The following is a 23,050-nucleotide window of genomic DNA, read 5'->3' as shown; positions in this document are numbered from 1 at the left end:
TCCTAGAACGCAAGATTCATCCACCAAAATCCACATATTGTGAATCCCCAACCTTCATTTTCGAAGGTGGTGACAAGTACCACGTGTTTCTTTCTATTAATAATTGTTCTAGTGGACTTTTTGGTTACTTTACCACATGAACCAAAAAGAATCCAATATAAACAAGAGAAATAAACAAGATGTACAATATATGAAGAACATCCATTAAGTGAAAAGCTAAACCATACGATAATTCAACATAAGGGATCTCCAAAAGAGATTTCCCAATTTTGTTTTTGAGGACATGAACATTTCTTAAGGGGGAAGGGGATGTTATGTCACCTGTAATACCAAGTCCTTAGGTGCGGTATAAGGTAAAGCCTCATAGTTTGAGAAGTTGCACAGCTAGGAGATGAAATACTTTATTCTGCAATTAGATGGCTCATGACGACCTGGCTTCCCTCAATAGTTGTTTGCAGCAAAATTTTGGATTCATCGCGGCTTCTCTCATGTGACCACAGACACATGATAGCATAGACTGTCAAATTGTTACTTTTCATGACCTCATCCTTGATTTTTCATCTCAGCCATCAATCCAGTATTTGTGTGCATATAATGAAACACCAAAAGATAAAAGCAACAACTTTTCAACATTAGAATTAATCACTTGCACGACTTAGTCCCAGTATTACAGTAGATTCAGGCACTGACATAACATGACATCTACTTTGCGCATTCCATATGACCAACCAATAACGTTGCAAACCAGTATCCATCACTTTGAGTTCAAAAATAAAAAAAGCTAGAGATTTGTTGACTGCTTCCATATTTTGGTACCAGTTGGAAAGAAAAGTGTTTTTAAGCACAATTATATAATGAATTCTCAATGGATCTCATCAGCCCTTAGCATGATTGTTTTTCTGAAAATGATGTCTCATTGTCCATTCGATGCTTCTTTGGAAGCCACCGTTTCACCTCCACTTCATAGACAGAATATAACTCAAGAGACAAGGGATTCCTAAAATCAAGCTTCCTTGAAGTAATATGCAGAAATAGTAAACTCTGCAACAAAAAAAACAGTCACTCAAACAAAGCATGTTCTTATGATTGAATAAGGGCAGCAATGCACCAGGTTAATTTACTTACCTTGGCCACACTGCCACAAAGTCGGATTATGCCTTGCAAATGACTCCAAGAACTCAACTGCAACTGTTTCTCCCATTGAGGCACTACAATCACAGCATACCTGCAAAAATTTACTTCGAATAAGAGAACATAGAAATCAGTTAGTTGTTCTCATCAGGTCTTCTCCCATAATGGTTGAAGTAGCAAAGATTACATACTCAGCATGCACTTGCGCTGGATGATGTCTGTATGCAACAAAGGGAACTCCATACTGAAGCCCTGTCCGAACGATCCAGTTTTTCATTCGTAGATGGGAATAGGCTTTGTAGTGATACAAAAAACCCTGTTTGGTATTGAGCATTAACTTCCACAGGTCATTGTCATTCAGGGCCACTTCCTCCTGCAAATAATCATTTGTCCATTAGCAAATAATCATTTGACCATATGCACATGGCACTCGTAGCACACAAACTTGAGCATGCTATAGAAAAATGAAAACAAATTAATTTCTCCTATTAAATAGACTGAATTCCCCACAATCTGTCTTTGTTTAACACCTCTCCCTCATTATGTTTCGCCTTTCAAGCACGTTCTCTGTATTGCAGTGTACCACGTTTTCCTTGTGTTCCACTCAAACAGAGATCCCAATGGTTTCAAGCACCGGACCTGGTTGGCTGCCCTGCTAAAGAGACTCTGGCCGAGCTCCAATACAGCCACACACTCTCTAGCACAGGGGCAATCTGCTGCTCTGCTGAAATATTGATGCCCACCTAGCAGCCTAAGTACTTCGCTGTCTGACCTTGTTGAAGCCAAGAGGGGCTCACCAATCCATGATCTCTTGAGCCTCGTTAGTCACTGTAAGGAAGCTAACTAATTTAGTCCAGCGATCCTGGCCCCGGATGCCCGGCAATATACCTCAAGGGTACCAAGGACTCCCTCAAGGCTCACTAAAAGGCCCTCCACAAAAATGGCCTTGTCATCTGCAAACTCCGAGTCTAGAAAATCGTCCTCCTGGCGGATCAGGAAGTGCATCCTAGTGACACTAGCTGTTTGGGATCGCGGAAAGTAGCTCAGAGCCTTTGCCACAGATAGAAAAAGGAGGGGTGCTAGAGGGCATCCCTGGCATACTGAGCAGGAGAGGGGGAAAGGCCTCCTTTGTATAGCAACATTAGGTTGGCACTCCCAATGTACAAGGTCGCAACACCCCAAATCCAGTGCTTCGAGAAGCCCATCCTCCTCATGGTGTCCTTCAAAAAAGATCACTCTACCCTGTCATAAGCCTTCTCGAAATCCAAGAGAAGGATTGTGATAGGCTATAGGGCTGGAAATGAACCAACCAGCCCCAAAACTGGCCGACTTTTGGGTCGGCTGTTTTGGGCTGCTGGTTGGGCTCATAACCCCATAAAAGGTGGCCTAGGGAGGGGTGCAGGGTAGCCTATGAAGGCAGCCCTTCCCTTGCCATTCCCCTTCAATTGTTCTTGCCCTGAAGGGGCCCAAAAGGGCTCCTATCCTAGGCTGGACCTAAACCTATCTCTAAACCTAAGATGGTAACACTACCCTACTGTTCTCCAGTGGGTACCAGTGAAGAAGGACTGATCTGTCTAACTTGACCTAAGGCTGCGAGACAGATTGACGTAGCTTGTGCCTGATTGTCCCTGGACAAGGGCTCACAAAGGGGTCACAACACACAACAAAATCTCCTATTAGGGAACTATTACGCACTTGTCAATGTCGCCATTGTGTCACATTGCACCCAAGTGCAAGGGTGTATGTGACACCTCTACCTAAAACTGCTGAGAAAAGCTCCAATGAATGATCACAAACCAGGGTTAAACTATGCCTCTGGTAGATTAGTAACTGAGGCCTCCCGGGAGACCAAAAGCAAGCTGGAACCGCACCTACAATGTGCATAAGACATGGGCCAAATGATGCTATATACAAGGGGGGGACTAGAGTGAACTAAACAACCAAGTCAGGTCGGGTTAACCCGACCTGGTCAGTTTGGCTGACCCAACCTTGGTCAGGGTCCCACTCTGGCCTCAAACTGACCTCTTTCTAGCCTCTTTCTGGCCTAATTATTGGCCCAAATTGTGGCCTTTACCAGGCCCACTGACTGAGCCTCTAATCCTCGCACTGCGCCCTGGCTAGACCCCCACCTAACCTACAGAACTACCGTGATAAAGGACCAATATACTACATCTCACTCTAGGCGGGCACACCCACATAGAAGCCCACTCTCCCTAATATACAGATGGGAGCTGAATAACTCTAACACCCCATCTCGGATCATGGATGTCAAACCAAACTCAAGGAGTTGAAGTAATTACAAAGAAACTGAAGAAGCTTTGTTTCTCAGTTGAACCCACCTCGCCGAGTAGCCTCCAGAGCCACACCATTGCCTAGTTCACAGCTCCACTATCTCATCCACATCTCCATTAGCAGCCTGGTTCAAAGCCTAGCTACGGATGAGATAGTGTAGCACACAACTCCACTAGCAGCCTAGTTCACAGCCTTTGTTGATGACAAGGCTGGCTCCTTCTAGCCGCTCCATGAGATTGCTCCTAGATCATGGCTACAACTGGAATCTGTTGTTGAACTCTTTGTCCTTGATGGCCACTAGCTCTTCTTTGAACTCCACGAGCTTGCCAATCTTACACACTTCATATGGTCACAAAAGGTGGTAACCAAGAGCCAAAACATATAGAACCTAGGAGGTATTCTTCCCCCATCTACTATTAGGAATTATCTTCCACCTACCCTCACCTTCAACTGGTACACTACACTTATCACAAATGCAAACCTCACCTGACTGCCACCGAAGTTCCTCGAACTGCTCTCGAGAATGTGTCGTGTGCCTGAAAACTCCACTATCCATAATCCATTCCCACCAACAGTATGAACCGCCCCCTCTGAACGTGAAGAAGATGGAACTCCTATGTCCATGACCTCTACATGTACAAATGCTAGGGTTGTTGCCATTGCTGTATTGACAAATTGGTACCCTGCTCGTGACTTCACAGAGGGCACCTTCTTTGATAGTGACCCTTCTCGCCACAGTGGTTACACTACCAACTTGCCTTCAAGGCCTCACGGTCCACATTCGAACTTCTTATTAGAGACTTTTGTTTACCTTGGTTCTCGTTGCTCCTGTGGGGCGGCCACGGCTTCCGATCCTCTACCTTGTAGGGGGTTATCAAAGGCCCGCTCCTCTTGGTCCACCACCATCGGCACCAACTCTTCCCACGTGAGTGTTCAACGTCCCATCATGATCACGGATAAGTAGAACGCCGAGTATCATACAGAAAGATGGGATAGCCAATAAATAGCCATGTCCTCCAAAAAGATCTCCTTTCCTGCTTGAAGGACCTCCTACTGAAGCGCTTGCAACTTGTCGATGTGCTCCTGCATTGTAGCTAGCTTTGTGGGGTTCAACACTCGCATCTGGACGTCCAAGGAGACGTGCTTTGTTGGGAAGACCGTGTTGTATAGAGACAGCAATGATCCCTAATACTTCTAGCTAGCATCATGTGCCTTCACATGGTTTATCACCTTGGGGGTACGATTTAGGAAGATAAAGGAACACACTCAGGCATCAACCCGACCCCACAACTCATCCAAAGTCTCTCGCTCCTTCTGCTGCATGATGCCAAGATCCTCCTCTGCATCTTGCCTTACAACTTTGACAAGAGCCAGGTCGTATGATTGCAACACTGATTCCATCATCACTCTCCACACTGTAATTATTTCCGTCCAACTGAGGGTCCGTCAGGAATGTGTGTAAAACAGGGATCCTCATTGGCTTCTCAGCCACCTCTCGTAGGCTTGCCTTCTCGTAGGGGGGGAAAGCCGGGTGGGTGGGAAAGAAGAGGAGCTAGGGTGGGTGGGAAAGAAGAGAAGGGGGGGTGGATGGGACTGAGAAGAAAGAAGAGGCTACTCCAATGACATGCCTCCTTCAACAGACCTCCTCCCACGCTGTCCACGCCTGCAACACACCTTCTTCGCAAGGTTATCCCTCTTCCCGAACTGTCTATGCCTTCACACAACCTTCATCAGCAGTTCACCTTCTACCGTATTGTCCACATTTTCAGAAACCATCAGCAACTTCCGTCTGCCCCTCATGCTTTCTTGATCCAAGTCTTTACATGACCTTGTGCTCTGTTACCAATGTTACATGCACAATCACCAATGGTACATGTGCAGTCACCACACCATCGTATGGTTTCATCCATGCACAGTGCAGTAAGGGTGGGTGGGACATGGGCGGCGACAATATGTCAGAGTCAGCCTGACACTCTGATACCATGTCAAAGTGCAGCAGAATATGTGAACAGATAGAGAGCAGATCTGCAAATAGAGAGACAGTAAACAGCGACTAGAGAGACATTAGACTGCACAAGAGAATGCAGGAAGACCTCTACATATAATTGCTGAGAAAACCTCCAATGAATTATCACAAACCAGGACTGAACTGCACCTCTGGTGGACTGGTATCTGAGGCCAGAATTCACCTCCAGGGACACCAACAGAAGGCTGAAACTGCGCTAGAATGTGTAAAAGACTAGATACAGAGGCGGGGGACTGGCAGTCAGAGATCATTCAGCCCTTTTCTTGTGAAGCACAAGAGGCACTTGGTTCTTTCAAGTGTCATGAGGAAAAGGTGTATCCTCTCATCGGCAAACTCAAGGTTCACATTCAAGGGTATCTTGATCACCTTTTATGATTCTCCTAACTCAGGGTGCTGATGTTTTACTCGGAATGCCTTGGCATACACAAGTCAATCCTCAATTTGATTATGCAAAGAACATCCTAAGCATTCAACACAAGGTCAAGATGTAAGCATTCCAGCTGGAGTTTCAAGATATACTATTCCTATGATAAGCCATTCACAAACTTCAGCAGTCGTTTAGCCAAGAAAGGCTAAACTTCCTTGTTTCCCACAAGAGTTGCCTAGTCATCTTCCACCAGAAAGGTTTGAAGACCATAAGATTGACTTAGTTCCTGGATGTACTCCACCCAATAGACCTCCATATTGAGTTACTCAAAACCAATAAGATGAGATCTTCAAGCAATCAAACCCAACAAGATGGAGAAAGGCCTGCTCCGACCTAGTAGTTTCCCATTTTGCTCTCCTATCTTGCTAGTCCTTAAGAAAGATGGATCTTTCAAGATGTGTGTAGACCATAGAGCCTTGAATAAGCAGACCATCAAAAACCTTCCCTAGGGCCTATTTGTTGAATAGATACATTTTTTATCGTCTGGGAGGATCTATGATTTTCAGCCACATAGACCTTAAGCGTGGCTATCATCAAGTTCAATAACACCTGAAGATACTCGTAAAACAACATTTCGAACAACTTTCACACTTTATAAGTATCTAGTAATGTCTCTTGGCCTTACTAATGCCCCAGCCACCTTCAATAGGTGGATGGAATGATTATTTAGAAACCATCAAGAATTCACAGGAGTTTTCTTTGATAAATTCTTATTTTTTATAACAATGAGGAGCACATAGAGAGCATTTGAAACTATGTTCAAAGTCTTATGAAAAAATGCCCTTCTAACTAATGGAAAGAAGAGTGAATTCTTCCTGGCAAAAATCCAATGTAGGCCATATTATCTCCAAAGACGGTATTCAAATGGATTCATCCAAGATACAAGCAATTGTGGGTTGGCATGATCTAAAGACTCCTCATAAGATCATTCCTTGGTCTATGAAAGAGAAGGAAGCTTTAAGCTGAAACATGCCTTAACTACAGGCCTCGTTCTCATCATTCTTAGCTTACGAGAACTAATCTTGGTAGCAGCCGACACTAGTGGTGATAGCACTAACCCAAGATGCTCATGCAATAGCCTATGACAGTAGAAGGATGAAAGATGCTAGCTTCATCGATGAGAAGGAACTCTTGGTAGTAATAATGCCTTAAAGATTTGGAAACATTATTTGTTAGGAATTGACTTCCTTCTTAAGACTGGTCATCAAAGCCTACAATACTTTTTGAAGCAACCTCTCTTTAGAGGGAGGCACATGAGATGGTCTATTTTTCTGCAGTCTTTTCATTTCCAAATCCAGTACACTCCTGGAAAAGAAAATGTAGTGGCTGATGCACTTTCTTGTAGGCCAAGAATTCAGCATATCTCAATTACATATCATGATGAGTTGACAGATATTAAGGACATGTATGCTCAAGATGCTGATTTCTCTCAAGTACGGGCACATTTGATGACCGGAGGCACTCACCATGCTTTCTACATCAATGATGGATACCTGTACATGCAAGAGGAAATATGTAATACAAACGAACTCCAGCCAAAGGTAGACTCTTCTATTGGCCATACATGAAGAAAGACACTATTGCTTACATTTCAGCATGTACATCATGTCACAAGGCAAAGTATGATAGAGGAAAACCCAAAAGGATATTACAATCTTTGCCTATTCCAGAAAGACACATGGAAGCATATCACCATGGAATTCATTACTAGAATTCCTAGGACTAATCAAGGACATGACATGATTTGGACCTTAATGGATAGGTTTACTAAACAAGCTCATTTCATTCCATGCCAGAAACAACTAAAGGCTCTTGAACCCGCACATCTATTCATTAGGTACATCTTCAAGCATCATGGGATACCTAAATCTATAGAATCTGATAGAGATTCTAAATTTACTAGTAATTTTTGGCAAGCATTGTTTGAAAACCTTGGAAGCGTTCTAAGCTTTTCTTCAACATTTCATCCTCAAACTGATGGCCGAAGTGAAATTACTATTGGCACCCTATTGGATCTACTCAAAATCTATGTACATGACTAGTAGACCATGTGGGAAAGTATCTCCCCATAGTTGACTTTGCTTATAATAATATCATACACTCTTCTATGGAAAAGACTCCTTTTTAAATAATATGTGGCAGATGCCTACTAACTCCATTAATGCAAACAAAGAATGAGATCTTTGCCGTTGATCAATTCGTAGAGGATTATGGCTCCACTTTTGCCACAGTCCGCACAACCATCCAAAAGGCTCGAGAAAAACAAAGGGCAACTACAAATAAAGATGGAGGGCCTTTGAGATCAAAAAGAACAATGGGTTTTACTAAAATTGAAAATGCTAGACTGAGAACCAAGGTGGGATAAGAGATGATCTATTTAAAACTTTTTTCAAGTATTATGGCCTTTTCAGAGTATTGGAGTTTATTAATCAGGTTTCAATTCGGCTTGATCTCCCATCACATTGGAAGATACACAACGTCTTCCATGTTAGTTTGATCAAACCTTATGTTGGGGGATATTACTTATGATCCAGTCTATGAAGACCCACCAGAAGTGGAGGATAATGAGATACTTTTGGTTCAAGAATAGATACTCATGCTGCCTCTCCTGCTTCCCCTTTTTTCTTAAGAGCATATGCGACTCTGGTGCTATGCCTAATTCACTTACAAAACATCTCATTCATTTCATCCCCACGGAAGAGTGCAGAAACGCAATTACCCAATGGAGGCCCTTCATTCTCTAGGGCATTGCATATAAAATCTTGGCAAAGATAAACAATTTGCGACTGTAGTTTCTCCTAGATCTTGTTAATGATACACAAACTAGCTTATGCATGGCCCTAGCATCTTCGATAATATATTTTCCTTTTGGAGGCTTCGGAGTTGGCTATGCACCATAGCCAAGTTTGACCATCCTACTCTTAGCATTTCAAGAAAGCTAAAGATAGAGAAGTCTAGGGTTTCTTTGGCAGGGGTGCCCTCTTGCCCCTTTCTTGTACTTATTCATGGCTGAAGCCATGAGCATCTTTTTTAGATCTCGGGTAGATATTATTGAGCAAAGGATTTCCCTCAAGCAAGATCAGGAGCTCCTCGATAGTGAGCTTGTAGATGACACTGCTATTTTTTTGGATGCCACATCTGATTTCTGGGACAACCTTGAAGGTACACATATTAATTGGAATCAATCCAATTGCTTTTCAACTAATGAGGAGGAAAACCCACATTAGGGGGCTTATTTTGGTTTCACTTGGATTCAAAGGGATGTCTTCATCAGATATTTGAGTTGTCACGTCAAATGTGGGCATCTAAAGCATCAGGAGGGAACTCCTCTTTTGGAATTCAGCTAGACTTGATCTTGCTTCTATGGTAGTAGTTGTTAGTAGGTACTGCTCGCCACAACCTTGTTTGTTTTATCTTGTTAGTGCCAATATCTCTCAGCTCAATTGACCGATCAAGAATTTCTTGTGAAGTGGGCATGATGGTTCAGGCTAAGGTGGCTTAGGGGCCCTAATATCATTGACCCAAATTTGCAGTGCAGGCCTTTGTTTTGCAAGTTTTTGGTCAGGGGACTTTTGCCAAGATAGAAGCATTGGGAAGGATTTTTTCCTTCAATGCATAGGGTCTTGTCCCCACTCCTCACGTGGTCATTGGATGGACAGCACTAGGTGGATCTTTACGTCCGCACACATCACTCTCCCCTTATGGCTGCCACTTGAAAGCTTGGGGCAGTTTCAAAATTAGTCTTTGGATAATCCCTCCTCCCTCTCAGGAAAAGATTGAACCAAATCTATAGTTAACGGCTTTGCAAGTTTGTGGTCAAAGGACTTTTGCCAGAACAGGAGCCTTGGAAAAGTTTCTTCATTCAATGCATAGGGTCCTATTCCCCTCCTCAGAGGTCATTGCTAGGTGGTTCTTTACATCCACAGACCTCAAGGTGCCTTCCTCTTGAAATCTTAGGGCAGCTTCAGGATCAATCTTTGGAGGATCCCCCCCCCCCCCTCTCAGGAAGAGATTGATAGGCAGCATGTCATGTGGAATGCCTACCCAAGAGGAGCTATGCATCTAATAAAACACCTAAGGCTAAGACAAAGAGAGCCAAGCCATTGAGCCCTAGGTGATGAACCAAGGGAAGGGAGCAAATCTACTCAAATGTCCTGCAATCCCCTTCCAGCTGTCCATGCCCTGTTTGTAATCCCATAAACAACGCTGAATGGACTTCTCAGCAGAGAGGCAAATCCGGTCAAGTAGATGGTATTCCAACCGTAAACCTCCACTAATTTGATGCAATCCCCCCCCCCCCCCCCCCCACCAAATAGAAAGCCAAAGAAACAAAGTAATTTTTCTACCAAAGCCTTCACTGAAAAAATTTATGCAAATTTGCAGACATCTGAAACTCCTCCCAATGAGAGGCTCTCGTGGGCTCCCAGCCCCTAACACTGAGCTGAAACCTCCTGGCGCTCACAATGTAGTGGAAGAAAGAGAGGCTCTTCTCATGGTCTCCTACATCAATCCACTCTCACTCTCACTCCCCGGGATCCCATTGTAAATATTTTATGGAGACACCCCGATACAGCCATCTCATATGAGTGAGGACTTATCTGTGGGTGCGCCCACCCTTTTCAGGCTAGGTTTTCCTCTGAGTAGAGGCCTATTCCAAAGCTGTAGGTAGGGATGCATGGCCCAGGCTATAGGGCTGCCTGGCCAGGTCATTTTAGGGCCTAACCCTGGTCAGGTCAACCAACCTACACTGACCCTGGGTTGCCCACATGGCAGAACTGGGTCAGCCACTGCCAGGCCTATATATTTTCTTGCCGTCCTCCTTTGATGAGCATCACTTGGAGCGTTTCTTCTCCTCTTTATTTGGCTGATTCACTTGCTGTATATACGGTTGCATTGCCTCATATCTGTGTCAATTCTCTCTCTCTCTCTGATGTATGCTTCCGCACTGCACTACTCTCACATGGTATCAGATGTCAAGTCAGCCAGGGACAAAGAGAGGGTAGCTTTCAGGCGCAATTTTTGAAGGCATTGGCCCGTCTAGGAGGCTATTCATCCGCTGCTGCTGTGTGCTCTGGAGCTGTTACCCAAAGGTGCTCCGAGGCAGCCCTTGTAGGTGGCTGTTCTGAGCAGTCTGCAAAGCACTAGTTCCAGGTCCCCCCACAAGTCACAGCCAGTGGGAGGGACTGCATGCTGATAACATCTAAAAGTCTAGCAGGAAAGGTTATAATGTGGGAGGGATTGCAGGCTGATAACATCTGAAAGTCTGGCAGGCAAGGTTTTAGTGTGGAGCTATGGACCAGATGAGTTTGAGGCTCATTGCTTGGTGGTACAGAGACTACGAACCTTGTGTGTTCCAGAGTTCATTGTTCAAGGTTCCCGTTCATGATGCGTTCACTGGAGGTTACAGGTCGTGGTGGGTACCATAGATCATTATACCCCCTAGGAACTCAGTGTGACTGGTTTGGGAAATCACAATTGAGGATGATTCCCCTGCTCGAGGTGGCATTTTGTTCAAGGATCCAGGTTGTTTGGTGCTTTCACCAAGGTGAATCCAGTATGCCAGTGATGGAGGGTCCATGGTTGCATCTTCATCAGCTTCTTTCTACAGATTATATGTTCAATTTGAGCTGCAAAGAGGATATTGGAGTTATGTGCATCTCATAGTGAGTTAGGGCTTTATCTGTGGGTATGTCCGCCTTTTTCAGGGTAGGTTTTCCTTTGAGTAGAGGCCTATTACAAAGATTGTAGGTAGGGCTGCATGGCCCAGGCCATAGGGCTGCCTAGCCAGGTCATTTTAGGGCCTAAACCTGGTCGGGTCGACTGACCTGTAGGTCAGATCAACCAACCAATCCTTGGTCAGTTGACTGACCCTGGGTTGCCCACGTGGCAGGCCCTGGATCGGTCACTGCCAAGCCTATATACGGCCCTGCCCTTTTCCTTTGATGAGCATCTCTTGGAGTGTTTCATCTCCTCTGTATTTGGGTGACTCCTTGCTGTATATATAGTTGCCATTCCCTCATACCTCTCTCTCTCTCTCTCTCTCTCTCTCTCTCTCTCTATGTGATGTATGCTTTCGCACTGTACCACTCACAGAATCCTGACAAGATTAAAATATGCCACAAGTATTACCTAATCCATGGATCTTGATAACTTGCCCAAGAAATCTTGAGCCAACCCCAGGAGAACCTTGCATTCCTAATATCGGGGGCACTGGCATTAGCTAGGGCACTCCATACTTCACTTTGACCCGTTCAAGGTGACCATGGAGGAGGAACTGAAGCAGTCTTTGGAGGTTTCCCTTCCAACTTGGATTCTTAGCAGCTGCTTAGTCCAAGTGTTGCTTTTATGGGAAGTCTAGGAAGCTAGCATTATTCTATACGTGAAATATACATGAGTTTCTCTATCCATGCACATCTAAATGGTTTCTCTATCCTTACACATATACATGAGTTTCTCTATCCATATCCATACACATGAGTTTCTCTATCCATACACAAGATTAAAATATGCCTCCACAAGTATTACCTAATCCATGGATCTTGATAACTTGCCCAAGAAATCTTGAGCCAACCCCAAGAGAACCTTGCATTCCTAATATCGGGGGCACTGGCATTAGCTAGGGCACTCCATACTTCACTTTGACCCGTTCAAGGTGACCATGGAGGAGGAACTGAAGCAGTCTTTGGAGGTTTCCCTTCCAACTTGGATTCTTAGCAGCTGCTTAGTCCAAGTGTTGCTTTTATGGGAAGTCTAGGAAGCTAGCATTATTCTATACGTGAAATATACATGAGTTTCTCTATCCATACACATCTAAATGGTCTCTTAATGGCCCTTCCCTTCAGCACACTTGTTATAAACATTGCTTGTGATCCTGCTTGTACATGATGTTGACCTAAACATCTCCGAAAAAGGATTTCATAATCTATTTTGCTTCTAACTAAGTCCCCGGATTGGAGAATCTCCACACCACCGTTTACTCTTCTACTTAGCATCCACCATGCCTTGGAGAGTCTATTATTCAAGCCCGAGTCCATTATTCAAGCCTAATCTAGCTGTGTGATGAATGTTTGAACTATAGAAGAAAAAGCATAGGATAAACACACTTATCTATATAAGGGATAGAAATAGCTGTTTTACCCTTGCATGTGTATGTATCAAGTCATGCAGAATTTTATTCTAAAGTTTCCACCAAGGTTGTAGCTTCCATTCATAGTTGCACACCGAAACGGAAGCGGGGAAAACGAAAACAGCAAAAACGTCGGAAATGGAGTTTCCGGCCTGTACCGAAACGGCAAAACAAGAAACGGCAATATGGTACAATTTATGCGTAAAAATAAATTTATGAGGAGACAAGGGAGGGAGAGTAGGAGGAGGAGGAGGAGGAGGAATATGAGGAGGGGGGAAGAGTAGGGGGACTCATCAGGATGAGTGAGAGTATGGGGAGAAAGAGGAGTGAGTGCAAGAGAATGAGGAAAGGAGTACGAGATGGAGAGGATTCGCACCTATTGATGTGAGGATGAAGTCCCGCTGGAAAGAGGCCTTCTACACTGTGAAAGAAAAATTTTCAGCCTTGCATGTGATCTGCGTGAGTAGCCCGAATGTGAACCCGTCGATAGCAAGCTCATGAGGCACTAAGGTGCACCCCATCTTTTTGGCTAGCTGAGGGGACATAGCCTCTTTGGAAACCCTATGTCAAATAGGACGACAAAGCATTGCCCTTTAGCTATGCCATAGGTTGTGATGAGGGCCTTTTTCTACTCGTGGAGGACGCCCTCCTTCGTACCTTCAAAGACAAACCGATGGGACGGCATTCAAAGCAGACATAACTGCATTAGTAGCTGAAGCTTGCGGGGTTGGAAGAGGTGTTGCAGAGGCGACAGAAGAAGCCGGCCCTTCGCAACCATTTCGACAATCTTTCTTTTCATGCCCTACAATATGAGGGCAATGAAAACATCGATGCTCCACGTGGTACTGCGTCTGCTCGTCAGGCTATAAGTAGCCTTCTGTGATACTCGCTTTAGCTTTGTCATCCTGAGTCTTTTTTGGCTTAAACTCCTTCTGACCAGACGGTTGCTGGTTATCTTTTTTGTGAAACTCATTGTCCTTTTGCTGAGGGCCTTTACCCGTTGGGTTGGAAGACTGTTGCGAGGCTTTGGCTTCTAGCTGGACCTGCTTAGGCTTTCCCCCGTTCAGCATCATCTCCTGATTCTAAGCTAGGGTAAGCGCACTCACGCTCATAGGTGAGTGGGTCAAATTTTCAAACAGGAAAACACATGTTAGAGTCCAACCCTCTAATGAATTGCTTCAGCTTGTTGGTCTCAGACGCGCCTAATTATTGTGCCAGTGTGATGCCCTTATTGCTGGAGGTCAACACAGGCATACCATTCTAGGATAGACGAGAAAACTCATCTTCCAGATTCAATGTATACTGAAGTGGTAGAAGCTAAGCTCTTACAAAAATATCCCATACGAAGCTAGTGACATGCGTGGTAGGGTCAGCATGGCTGCTGGCCCAATGTTGCTACTATGTAACCGCCTCACCGGTCAAATGAGGGCTGCTAGGTATTCGTCCTGAATGCGTGCTAACGGAAAGTGAGCAACAAACTGGTGAACAAACTGTAAAGTAGTCGAGTGGTCACACTTACTGTCATATTTTGTGAAGTTCGGCGTCAACCGGTTGAGGCTAGAGTACAAGAGTGGAGAGGGTAGGAGAGTGGAGCAGCCAGAGTAGGAGAGGGAAGCGGAATGGAAAGGCTAAAGTAGGAGGATGGAGAGGGTAGGGGAGTGGAAAGGCTAGAGTACGAGAAAGAAGAGGGTAGAGGAGAATGGAGAAGCTGGAGGGTGTTTTAGAAAAGCAAAAAAAAAAAGGCAACCAGAAACGCCATTTCCCCATTTCAGGTTCCCGTTTCCGTTTCGGCCGCACGAAACGGCATTCCGTGAAAAAGTTCCGTTTCTTTGTCTGACCAAGCAGTCTAACTGTATGAATGAGATTGAATAAAACCATGTCCTCCCAGATTTAGATGGCTCTCATACTTGACCATGTTGTTATCTATAATTTCAACCTTAGGACGCAACAGGAAACTCCTTTGTTCTAGCCATGATTAGAAAGTTTATTTACTTTGCTGCCTTACTGTGGGATCCCTCTCTCTAGCAAGGTGGTCAGATGTGTAAAGACTTGAAAGTCACGGCCTCATTTACCAATCTACAACCTGACAAAGTGTAGCCATACCATATATATCCTGAAACCTTGTTAATGATACCTCAACCAATATCACATAATTAAGAATTTATGCCAACCACAATCTGTGCAATGATTTAGAAATATTAATGAAAAATGAGCAACAGAACCTGCTGGCCCTTGCAAAAGACTTGCAGACACTTTAGTTTGTAGCATAGGAAAAAAGCTTCCTCCAAGCCAAGTTCAAACAATATTGTCTCTCCATCTACATCATTTGGTAGCAGTTCTTGCCTTGGGGAGCTTCCATCTCTTCCATTACCTTTGAAGGAAAAAGAGAAAAATGAGCAAACCAATCACAAATGCTAACTTAGAAGTTTGTGACGATCGCTAATTTAAAAAGGTTACAGAACTTGAAAAAACCATCCCATACATATATGCCGAAATTAGAGCAATGTGATTTGGTTGTTGAGAACTATTGGCATTGTGTATTATTCATGCTGAGCAAGCAAAGGAGATAGGACCTACCACAAAATAGGGAAGCGTTAGGTCCTGCAAGAATAGGGCGTCCAAAGCAAGCATTATTTAGCAACTCAGACAGCTGTCTATCAGCACACACTATCACTGCTGTGTGAGCAATGAAAGATTTGATTGGAGACAAAGCCTGCAGTTTTTCATAGAGTTCAGAGATGGGATTCTCAAGCATGTAGACATGTGCATTTGGAGACTTCCATCGCGGTCCAGAGGTCATCATGTAGATTTTAAAAATGCTATGTTTCTGCAATAGAAAGGAGAGGTTAATGAAACTAATCAAAACCGAAGAGCTGCAACCCAGCAAAACTTTCTATGATCATCAAATTACATAGAACTTAAGCACTGAAGCTATCTTTTAGAGATAGCATAGTTTCCAAGTGTTCTACAAGAATCTCTGATTACAAAAGATATAGAATTGCAAACAATAATGTCTAGCTGCTACTTTAGAGCCAATTACTTGAAAAGGTATTAATATGCTACTGGGAAAAAAAAACAAGAGAAATGGATATCTTATTGGAAAGAGCCCCCAAGTGGGAAGAGACTCTCAATTGAAAGTGCCTAACTAACTCTTCTCTTGCAATTGAAGAACCATGCCCATATCTGGAAATAGCAGAATTGCATATTTAGCGAATTTTACATTAGTGCAACCATAACAGACACTCTTTGTGCAAAAGAGTCTTGTCTCAAAATGTGAACTTTAAGCAAGGAAATCAATAATATGAGTGTGAACAGAATGCATTCTTATCATTACAATGTTTGAAATGCAAACTCTAGCATATCCTAGACATATACCTTTGTAAGACTAGAATAAGTCCAATCATACAAATTTAGAATTTTTGTTGTTCTAAAGATCAAAAATCTACAAAGAAAATAAAAGAGAAAATGAAAGAGAAGAAAAAAGAGGTAAACAAAAACTTTTATGAAAAGCAAAAGGAAGACATACTTAGCAAGCAAAGCAACACTTATGTCGTCATCAGTGCCCAAGCATAAGCAGCTATACTGGGTTTCTAAAGACCCGCGGAGTCTCTTGGGCAAACCCAGTGCTTGCTAAAAAACGTCAAATAAACAAAAGAGAATGAAAACAAGAAATAAAGAAGAAACGAAGCAGGTGACTTAAGCAAAAATAAACAAGCAAGTCAAGAAACAAAAACTTCCAAAAAACTAGAATCCCTCTCTCTCTCTCTCTCTCTCTTATTTAAAACATAAAAAGTTAAAAGGCACTTTACACTTATGTCTCGTTTCTGCAAAGAGGCAAAAATACATTTCTAACTTAGAAAGCACAAGTATACTCAAAAATACATATCCTAGACATACTCTCATCTAATCATGCCTCCAAGGCTCATGATCTATGGGCAGTGAATGGAAACCTTTAAAGTTCAACATTGCCCCCATTCAATTGAGCATTTTGAAGCCCACAGTTTCACACTAGAAGGGTCCACTCTGCTTTGTCAATCATGAGACCACACGGTGTCAAATTAGAGACGAAAAAGGAGAAAACCTGAAGTGGTTCAAAAAATACAGGAGTATATGCCATTCAAGGCAGGAGTTTCCTTGAGTAGCTGTGATAACCACTCCTCATAAGTTGCACGGTTGGAGATAACCTGAAAGAGAGAATCCTCCATATGGAGCTTACAGAGTTTCCCAGTGACGAGTGCGTCTCTCCAAAATAATGAAAGTTTCTATACGTGAGATTTCTAAGCTGAAAATAATAAAGCATAGGAAATAATGGTAGAAACCTAAATACTTGTAGTGTAATAAGAACAACGAACCAAAAATGCTTCCAAAAAATTAATTGCACTTGCTTTGGTTAGTGATAACTAAATAGGTATGAACGACCTAGTCACCAATGAATGCATGAATCAAACTTGCCATAGCAAAGTTTTGAATAGGAAATTGTTGCCAAGGTAGAGAGGACAAGAGTATGGATCATTTCCCTATCTATTTCATTCTTTATGTTTATAAAGAACATGCTCATAATACCTTGCCATATGACACTGCCATATGCCAAAGTGGACAGAACAACCCAATGCATAAAACGTAAATCGAACCCTGTTATTCTTTAATGGTTTAAAAGCTTGCTGCTGGAATATCAAAGTCGATAATTGTCAAGTAAAGATGCAAATCCCTAATGAACCAACCATCTCACAAATGAAATACAAGTAGAGTGTCCTTAGGCTATCTAGCACTACGTATAGAAACACAGTAAAGAGGACGACAAAACACTTATGGCAAAAGACAAGCTCAAGTCTGATGGTAGCTTGGATAAGTATAAAGCCAGGTTGGTGGTTAAAGGGTATGCCGCTTCCAAGGGAAGAAGGCGTTGTATGGGCTGAAACAGGCCCGAGAGCATGGTAATAGCGGATCGATGAATTCTTCTCCAAGATTGGGTCGGCTCAAAGTCCTTCAAATGCCAATCTTTATCTCTTTTCAGAGGGGGGAAAGAGGCTGGTATTGATCCTATACGTGGATCACTTAATCCTTACAAGTGATCACAAGAGGAAGGTCTCTCAGGAGTTTGAAATGACAAATTTGGGATCTCTCCATTATTTCCTTGGGATTGAGGTCAAGCAGAACAAGGACAGCATTTTCATCTCACAAGACAAATACTGTCGGGAGCTACTAGAGCGGTTCAAGATGGAGGACAGCAAAGAGGCTGTGACACCAATAAGGGTCAGAAAGAAGTTGAGTATCCATGACTCCTCCCATCTGGTGGATGCCAGCAACTATCAAAAACTGGTAGGCAGCTCGCTCTACATAGCCAACAACAGGACAGGCATTTCTTTTGCCATTGGGCTATTGAGTCAGCTTTTTGCAAAACTGAGGGAGAATCACTAGAAGGCAGGTTTACGAGTGCTGAGGTATCTAGAGGGTACTTGCTCTTACGGTATTACTTACACCACAGGGTTGGAGTTGGTTTCTGTGATTCAGATGGGGCAAGTGATGGTGACACCAAGCGTTTGACTATAGGGCATTGTTTCATTTTCGTTCTTGCATCAGGGACCATCTCATGGCTTAGCAAGAAACAACCACAGTTGCCCTTTCTTCTACAAAGGCAGAATACCGAGCTGCTTGCAATGCAGCACGTGAGACATTGTGGCTCAGGTGGATCCTCGAGGACATGGACACGACTCAGGAGGAGGAGGCAACAGTGGTTATGTGCAACAAAAAGAGTTGCATTGCGTTGCAAAGAACCCAGTGTTTCATGCACGGATGAAGCACATCAAAGTCCACTACCACTTCGTACGGGAGCTCATCGTCCACGGCATCGTGGAGCTAATTTAGTGTCCAACCGCTGACAACCTATCGGATGTATTCCACGAAGGCGCTCCCACAGGAGCAGATGGAACACCTCATTCGACGCAGGGATCAGCCCATAGTGGCATCATTGAGAGGGGGTGTTTGAAGTCAATGCCCCACCTGTGAGCCCCCATATGAGGACATAGGGGGCATTAGACTGAGAGGGGGACGGTTACTTGCGAGCAGCCAAGGGACTGTTTTGTGAAGCAGAGATTGCGGGCTCAAGGCGGGCAGCAAAAGCTGCTTGGCAGGGCCTCATATACTGGCTGATTGCGCAGGAGCAGCAGGGGACTGAACACCCTGGCAGCCCCTTATATAGCCCGGGGGGGTCAGTTGCGGTCAGCCAGCTGGTCGGGCAGCCAACCATGGGCTGGTCGGTCCAGCCCCCAGAAAAACCGACCTGGACAGGCCAGATCAGGGGGCTGCCTGCCCCCCATATAAACCCCCTTCCCCCCGCACTTTTCATCGTCTAGAACTGAAGCCTTTCCAGGAAGCAGCGTTCCAGTTAAACCCCCCTCCCCCCGCACTTTTCATCATCCAGAACTGAAGCCTTTCCAGGAAGCAGTGTTCCAGTTTTGAGGAGTTCTCAGCAGTTTTACTCCCAGCCCCTTTGGCTGAGTGTTCGTGCTCATCTTGAGCTTGGTTTTGGCCACAGTTTGTGGAAGAACCCTTTATTATTTGCTGTCTTGAGTAAGGCTGTTCAGTCAGATCATTGTGTGTTGAGCAGAGTTGAAGGTGCATGTGTGAGGATTGAGTGATTCTTACCTTCATTTTCCAAGAAGTACAAGGAATATATACAGGTTCAGTGTAATTGGGATGTTTGCTTGTAAGAGAGCAGTCATGCGAGCCAGTTGCTTCGATCAACTGTCAAAAGGATGCATATTCACGCGCAAATATTTGAGAAAGAACATTTGCTTGGCTGAACTCTCATCAATAAGGTCCAAGGGAAAGGGTAGTTGAATAGCTTGCAGCTCCAATTTGATTGGCTCAAGTGCATTAAATAGCTGCTTCACCCTGGAGCCCCTCCTCTAAAGGAGGGGTGCTGCTTCTCTCTTTTTGTAGAACTGCTTTGCCAACTACCCACCAACTGCCCAGAATCAATTTGCTTGCTTTGCAAATCAAGGGCATCGCGTGACTACTCTCTAAGGGGAATGCCTCCAGCACAATTGGCCATTGTCATTATGGAAATGGGTAAGCTCCATGTTACTGTTGACTCAGCTCTAACATAAAAACTTTGGTGGGTCTGCCTGCATGATAGAGCAAATTCTGTCGTGCTGCCTGAGCTGGACCACACCAACAATTGTTGTTCAGACCAGCCATGCAGTACGCTGGGGAAAATGAAGGATTAGAACATGGAGCTGGCAGAGACTGGCAGTCTCTAGACCTGGAACAGATGACTATTGTTCTTGTCTACAAATGCATGTTTAGCAGAAAGAGGCTTTCTCTGTTTTTTGTGGTAATAATCTGAACATTGAACAGAATGATATTAATATTTTATTAAAAAATCCCCAAAGAAAGGAGACAGGAAAAGACTTACCTTTTCTTGATTGAAGCCAGTGCTTCTAGTCAGTGGAATAAGTTTGATTGAAGCCAGTGCTTCTAGTCAGCGGAATAAGAGCCAAGGTCCTATGACCTATATAATGATGCTTGTTTTGTGAGTTGGTAGTAGTAATTACTTCTTCAGGCCTTGCTATGAGAGAGTTATTGATAACATTCTTTCAAGCATTTAGTGATAAAATACTAACCTGAACTTAGCTTAAGAACATTTAGTTGTAAAACCTAACTTCAACCTTTAAATACAACTTAGCTTCCTTTAAGCTATCGAAAACCTCCTACTATGAGGAGAGCATGAGCGAGAAGAAGCCCAATTTTGTTACTATGAGTGGCAGCTACCATGAGGGCGGGCTGCACTTTAAGGCAGCTGGCCTTTTTTTAGCACTGCCAAAGGCAGATTATAGCATCGACTCGAGTCAAATTGAGTTCTTCTCATAATGCCACGTAAGGGATGAGTTAATAGCCTACTTATTTCTCCGTCTTCCTCTTGCGCCTTTCGTAGCCCTTCACCCCCCCCTTCTCTCTCTCTCTCTCTCTCTAACATCCTCTTCAAATTCTGTAACAATTGCAACAGAAAAAGTTTATATTATGACTTGCAGGAGGAAAGAGCAGCAACCAAATCCATATAAACCGACTTGCCAAGAACAGCTCGATTGAAGACTCATGGCCGCATCTGACTACTTATGCAACCTTTTGGAGCGGCAAATCTTTATTGCAATACAGCTCCACTTTTTGAAATCAGGTCTTGCTCCATTTGATTGTGCAAATTGGTTTCTCACACGCACACCTAGGCCTGCCTGTATACCATCCTAGCTGCTACGTCTCCTAGCTCTCCATGCCATGCCTCGCCCTCCCTCTTCTTCCGTTTAGCCTTCCCCCTCCATAACACTCCCCATCCTCCTCCTGTTCACGTTCGCTCCGCCACAAGTACTCCTTTCCAACAATCGTATCACCTTTCCCAGCACACTTTCTTGGGCGATTAAGCTAACCTGACCCGTCTACACCACACCGTAGACAGGCTAGAGACCTGCTCCGCTCAGTCTCAAGGTTGTGATCATAGATTACCTTTAATAAAATTTAATGTTTCATTTACAAATCTCAAACTTTGAGAAATTTTAAGAAAATTTGTGAAAAACATATACATACGTGCGCACACACACATATTCAAGAATCTTCACTTGTACAATAATTCAAAAGCGAAGGATCTACAAGCTATGGGTTTGTGTGTCTCTCTACTTTTTCTTTCTAATCTTTACATTGTAGCATTATTCCTATATAGCATCGTCCCTCTTATTTTTCTCTCTTATTGCATTATAGCATCAGCCCCTCCAAAACAAATGGAAGGAGAAGGAGGATTGAGGAGCAACATGATCCTCCTTCAACTCCTCACTTGTTGATGTTTGCTTGCTGCATAGAGGCTTACAACAAACTCAAAGGTTTGATAGAGCTCTTGCTCAACAAGAACTTGTTCATTGGTATACCAATTCAATTCACAATGTATTGTATCTTGAACTTGCAAATCATCGAGCTTGGTACAATCAACGTGCTGAAAAACTCCTAAATGAGCTCCAAAATCTTGCATCCATTATCTGTGTTTCACTGGAAGGGAATTTCTATCTAGTCCTTTGCTTCCATGGCTCGAGAGCTGGCAAGGTTTGAGGTTGCTTCTCTTGGCAACCAATCCATTCACATGTAGTGTTTGCAAGGAGATTATCCTTTCCAACTTTTATTTCTCTTGCCCTCCATTGTGGAATTTTCAAAAGCTCATCTTCTCTACATCTCTTGTTTGTAGTCCCATACCCTTCCATCCATGCTAATGGCTCAAGCATGTAAATATTCAAAACCATAAGACCCAAAAAGCATGTAAGACATAGTATACCTCCAAATTGGCCTTGGAGTGGAATCCCTCCCTTTCTCTTGCATGTGTAAAAAACTCAAGGCCATTGTCAACATTCTATAAAAAGAGTTGTCTCTCCTAGAGTTCCTAAAATGGCATCTAATCCACCCTTGCCATTTCTTGGCTATGGATTTATGCCCAGCTGGTAAAAGGCTGGTAAAGGGCATGGAATAGCAGACGACCCTTGGCTTGTGTTCTGGACAACGTGGAGGAGGTGTGTAACGAGGAAGATCTTTTTAGGAAAATTCACTTGCAAGTCCTCACCATGGACTTATTGCACTTCACGAGAACCCTTTCTCCCCCCATATTCTGTCTCGTCAACCTCATTTTCATCCTTCATTCAGTCTGCCTCTATGTGTCTGTGTGTGTGTGTGTGTGTGTGTGTTATATATTAAATATAATATAATATATTTTGTATTATAATATGTATAATATAATATAATCTTATATTATATTCTCTCTCTCCCTCCCTCCCTCCCTCCCTCCCTCCCTCCCTCCCCCTCTCTCTCTCTCTCTCTCTCTCTCTCCCTATGTGTGTGTGTATATCTTTCTCACTCTCTACCGGCCCCACACACACAGACACACACTATTCTCTCTCTCTCTCTCTCTCTCTCTCTCCTTCTCTCTCTCTCCCTCTCTCTCTATGGTGTGTGTGTGTGAGAAGAGAGAGAGAGAGATAGAGAGAGATGAGAGGAGGGAGAAGAGAGAAACAATAAA

At 43.7% G+C, this 23,050-nt stretch overlaps 1 protein-coding gene across 6 annotated transcripts in view; it reads right to left on the bottom strand.

The window, feature by feature from the left end:
• Window positions 1–638: 638 nt before the first annotated feature.
• The window catches only part of LOC147893249 (tRNA-splicing endonuclease subunit Sen2-1-like), a 23,805-nt gene continuing 1,393 nt past the window's right edge, over window positions 639–23,050 (bottom strand). Inside the window, exons 1-7 of one of the 6 annotated variants that reach the window (XM_087386287.1) lie at window positions 21,424–21,632; window positions 21,076–21,177; window positions 15,580–15,829; window positions 15,225–15,373; window positions 1,323–1,504; window positions 1,126–1,225; window positions 639–1,041 (exon numbers count right to left, since the gene is read on the bottom strand). In XM_087386287.1, coding sequence (XP_087242413.1) covers window positions 883–1,041; window positions 1,126–1,225; window positions 1,323–1,504; window positions 15,225–15,373; window positions 15,580–15,805 — 816 coding nt within the window. In that variant the 5' untranslated portion in view covers window positions 15,806–15,829; window positions 21,076–21,177; window positions 21,424–21,632 and the 3' untranslated portion in view covers window positions 639–882. Of the gene's footprint in view, window positions 1,042–1,125; window positions 1,239–1,322; window positions 1,505–15,224; window positions 15,374–15,579; window positions 15,830–21,052; window positions 21,178–21,423; window positions 21,633–21,692; window positions 21,797–23,050 lie in introns of those variants that run through there. The other 5 variants (XM_087386286.1, XM_087386290.1, XM_087386292.1 and 2 more) reach the window with 5 other exon arrangements.

This window comes from Dipteris shenzhenensis, chromosome 15, assembly GCF_047967505.1.
Source record: "Dipteris shenzhenensis isolate YYH24624 ecotype China chromosome 15, Dip_SZ_1.0, whole genome shotgun sequence".
Lineage (NCBI taxonomy): Eukaryota > Viridiplantae > Streptophyta > Polypodiopsida > Gleicheniales > Dipteridaceae > Dipteris > Dipteris shenzhenensis.
This window is presented reverse-complemented; position numbering and strand designations above follow the sequence as displayed.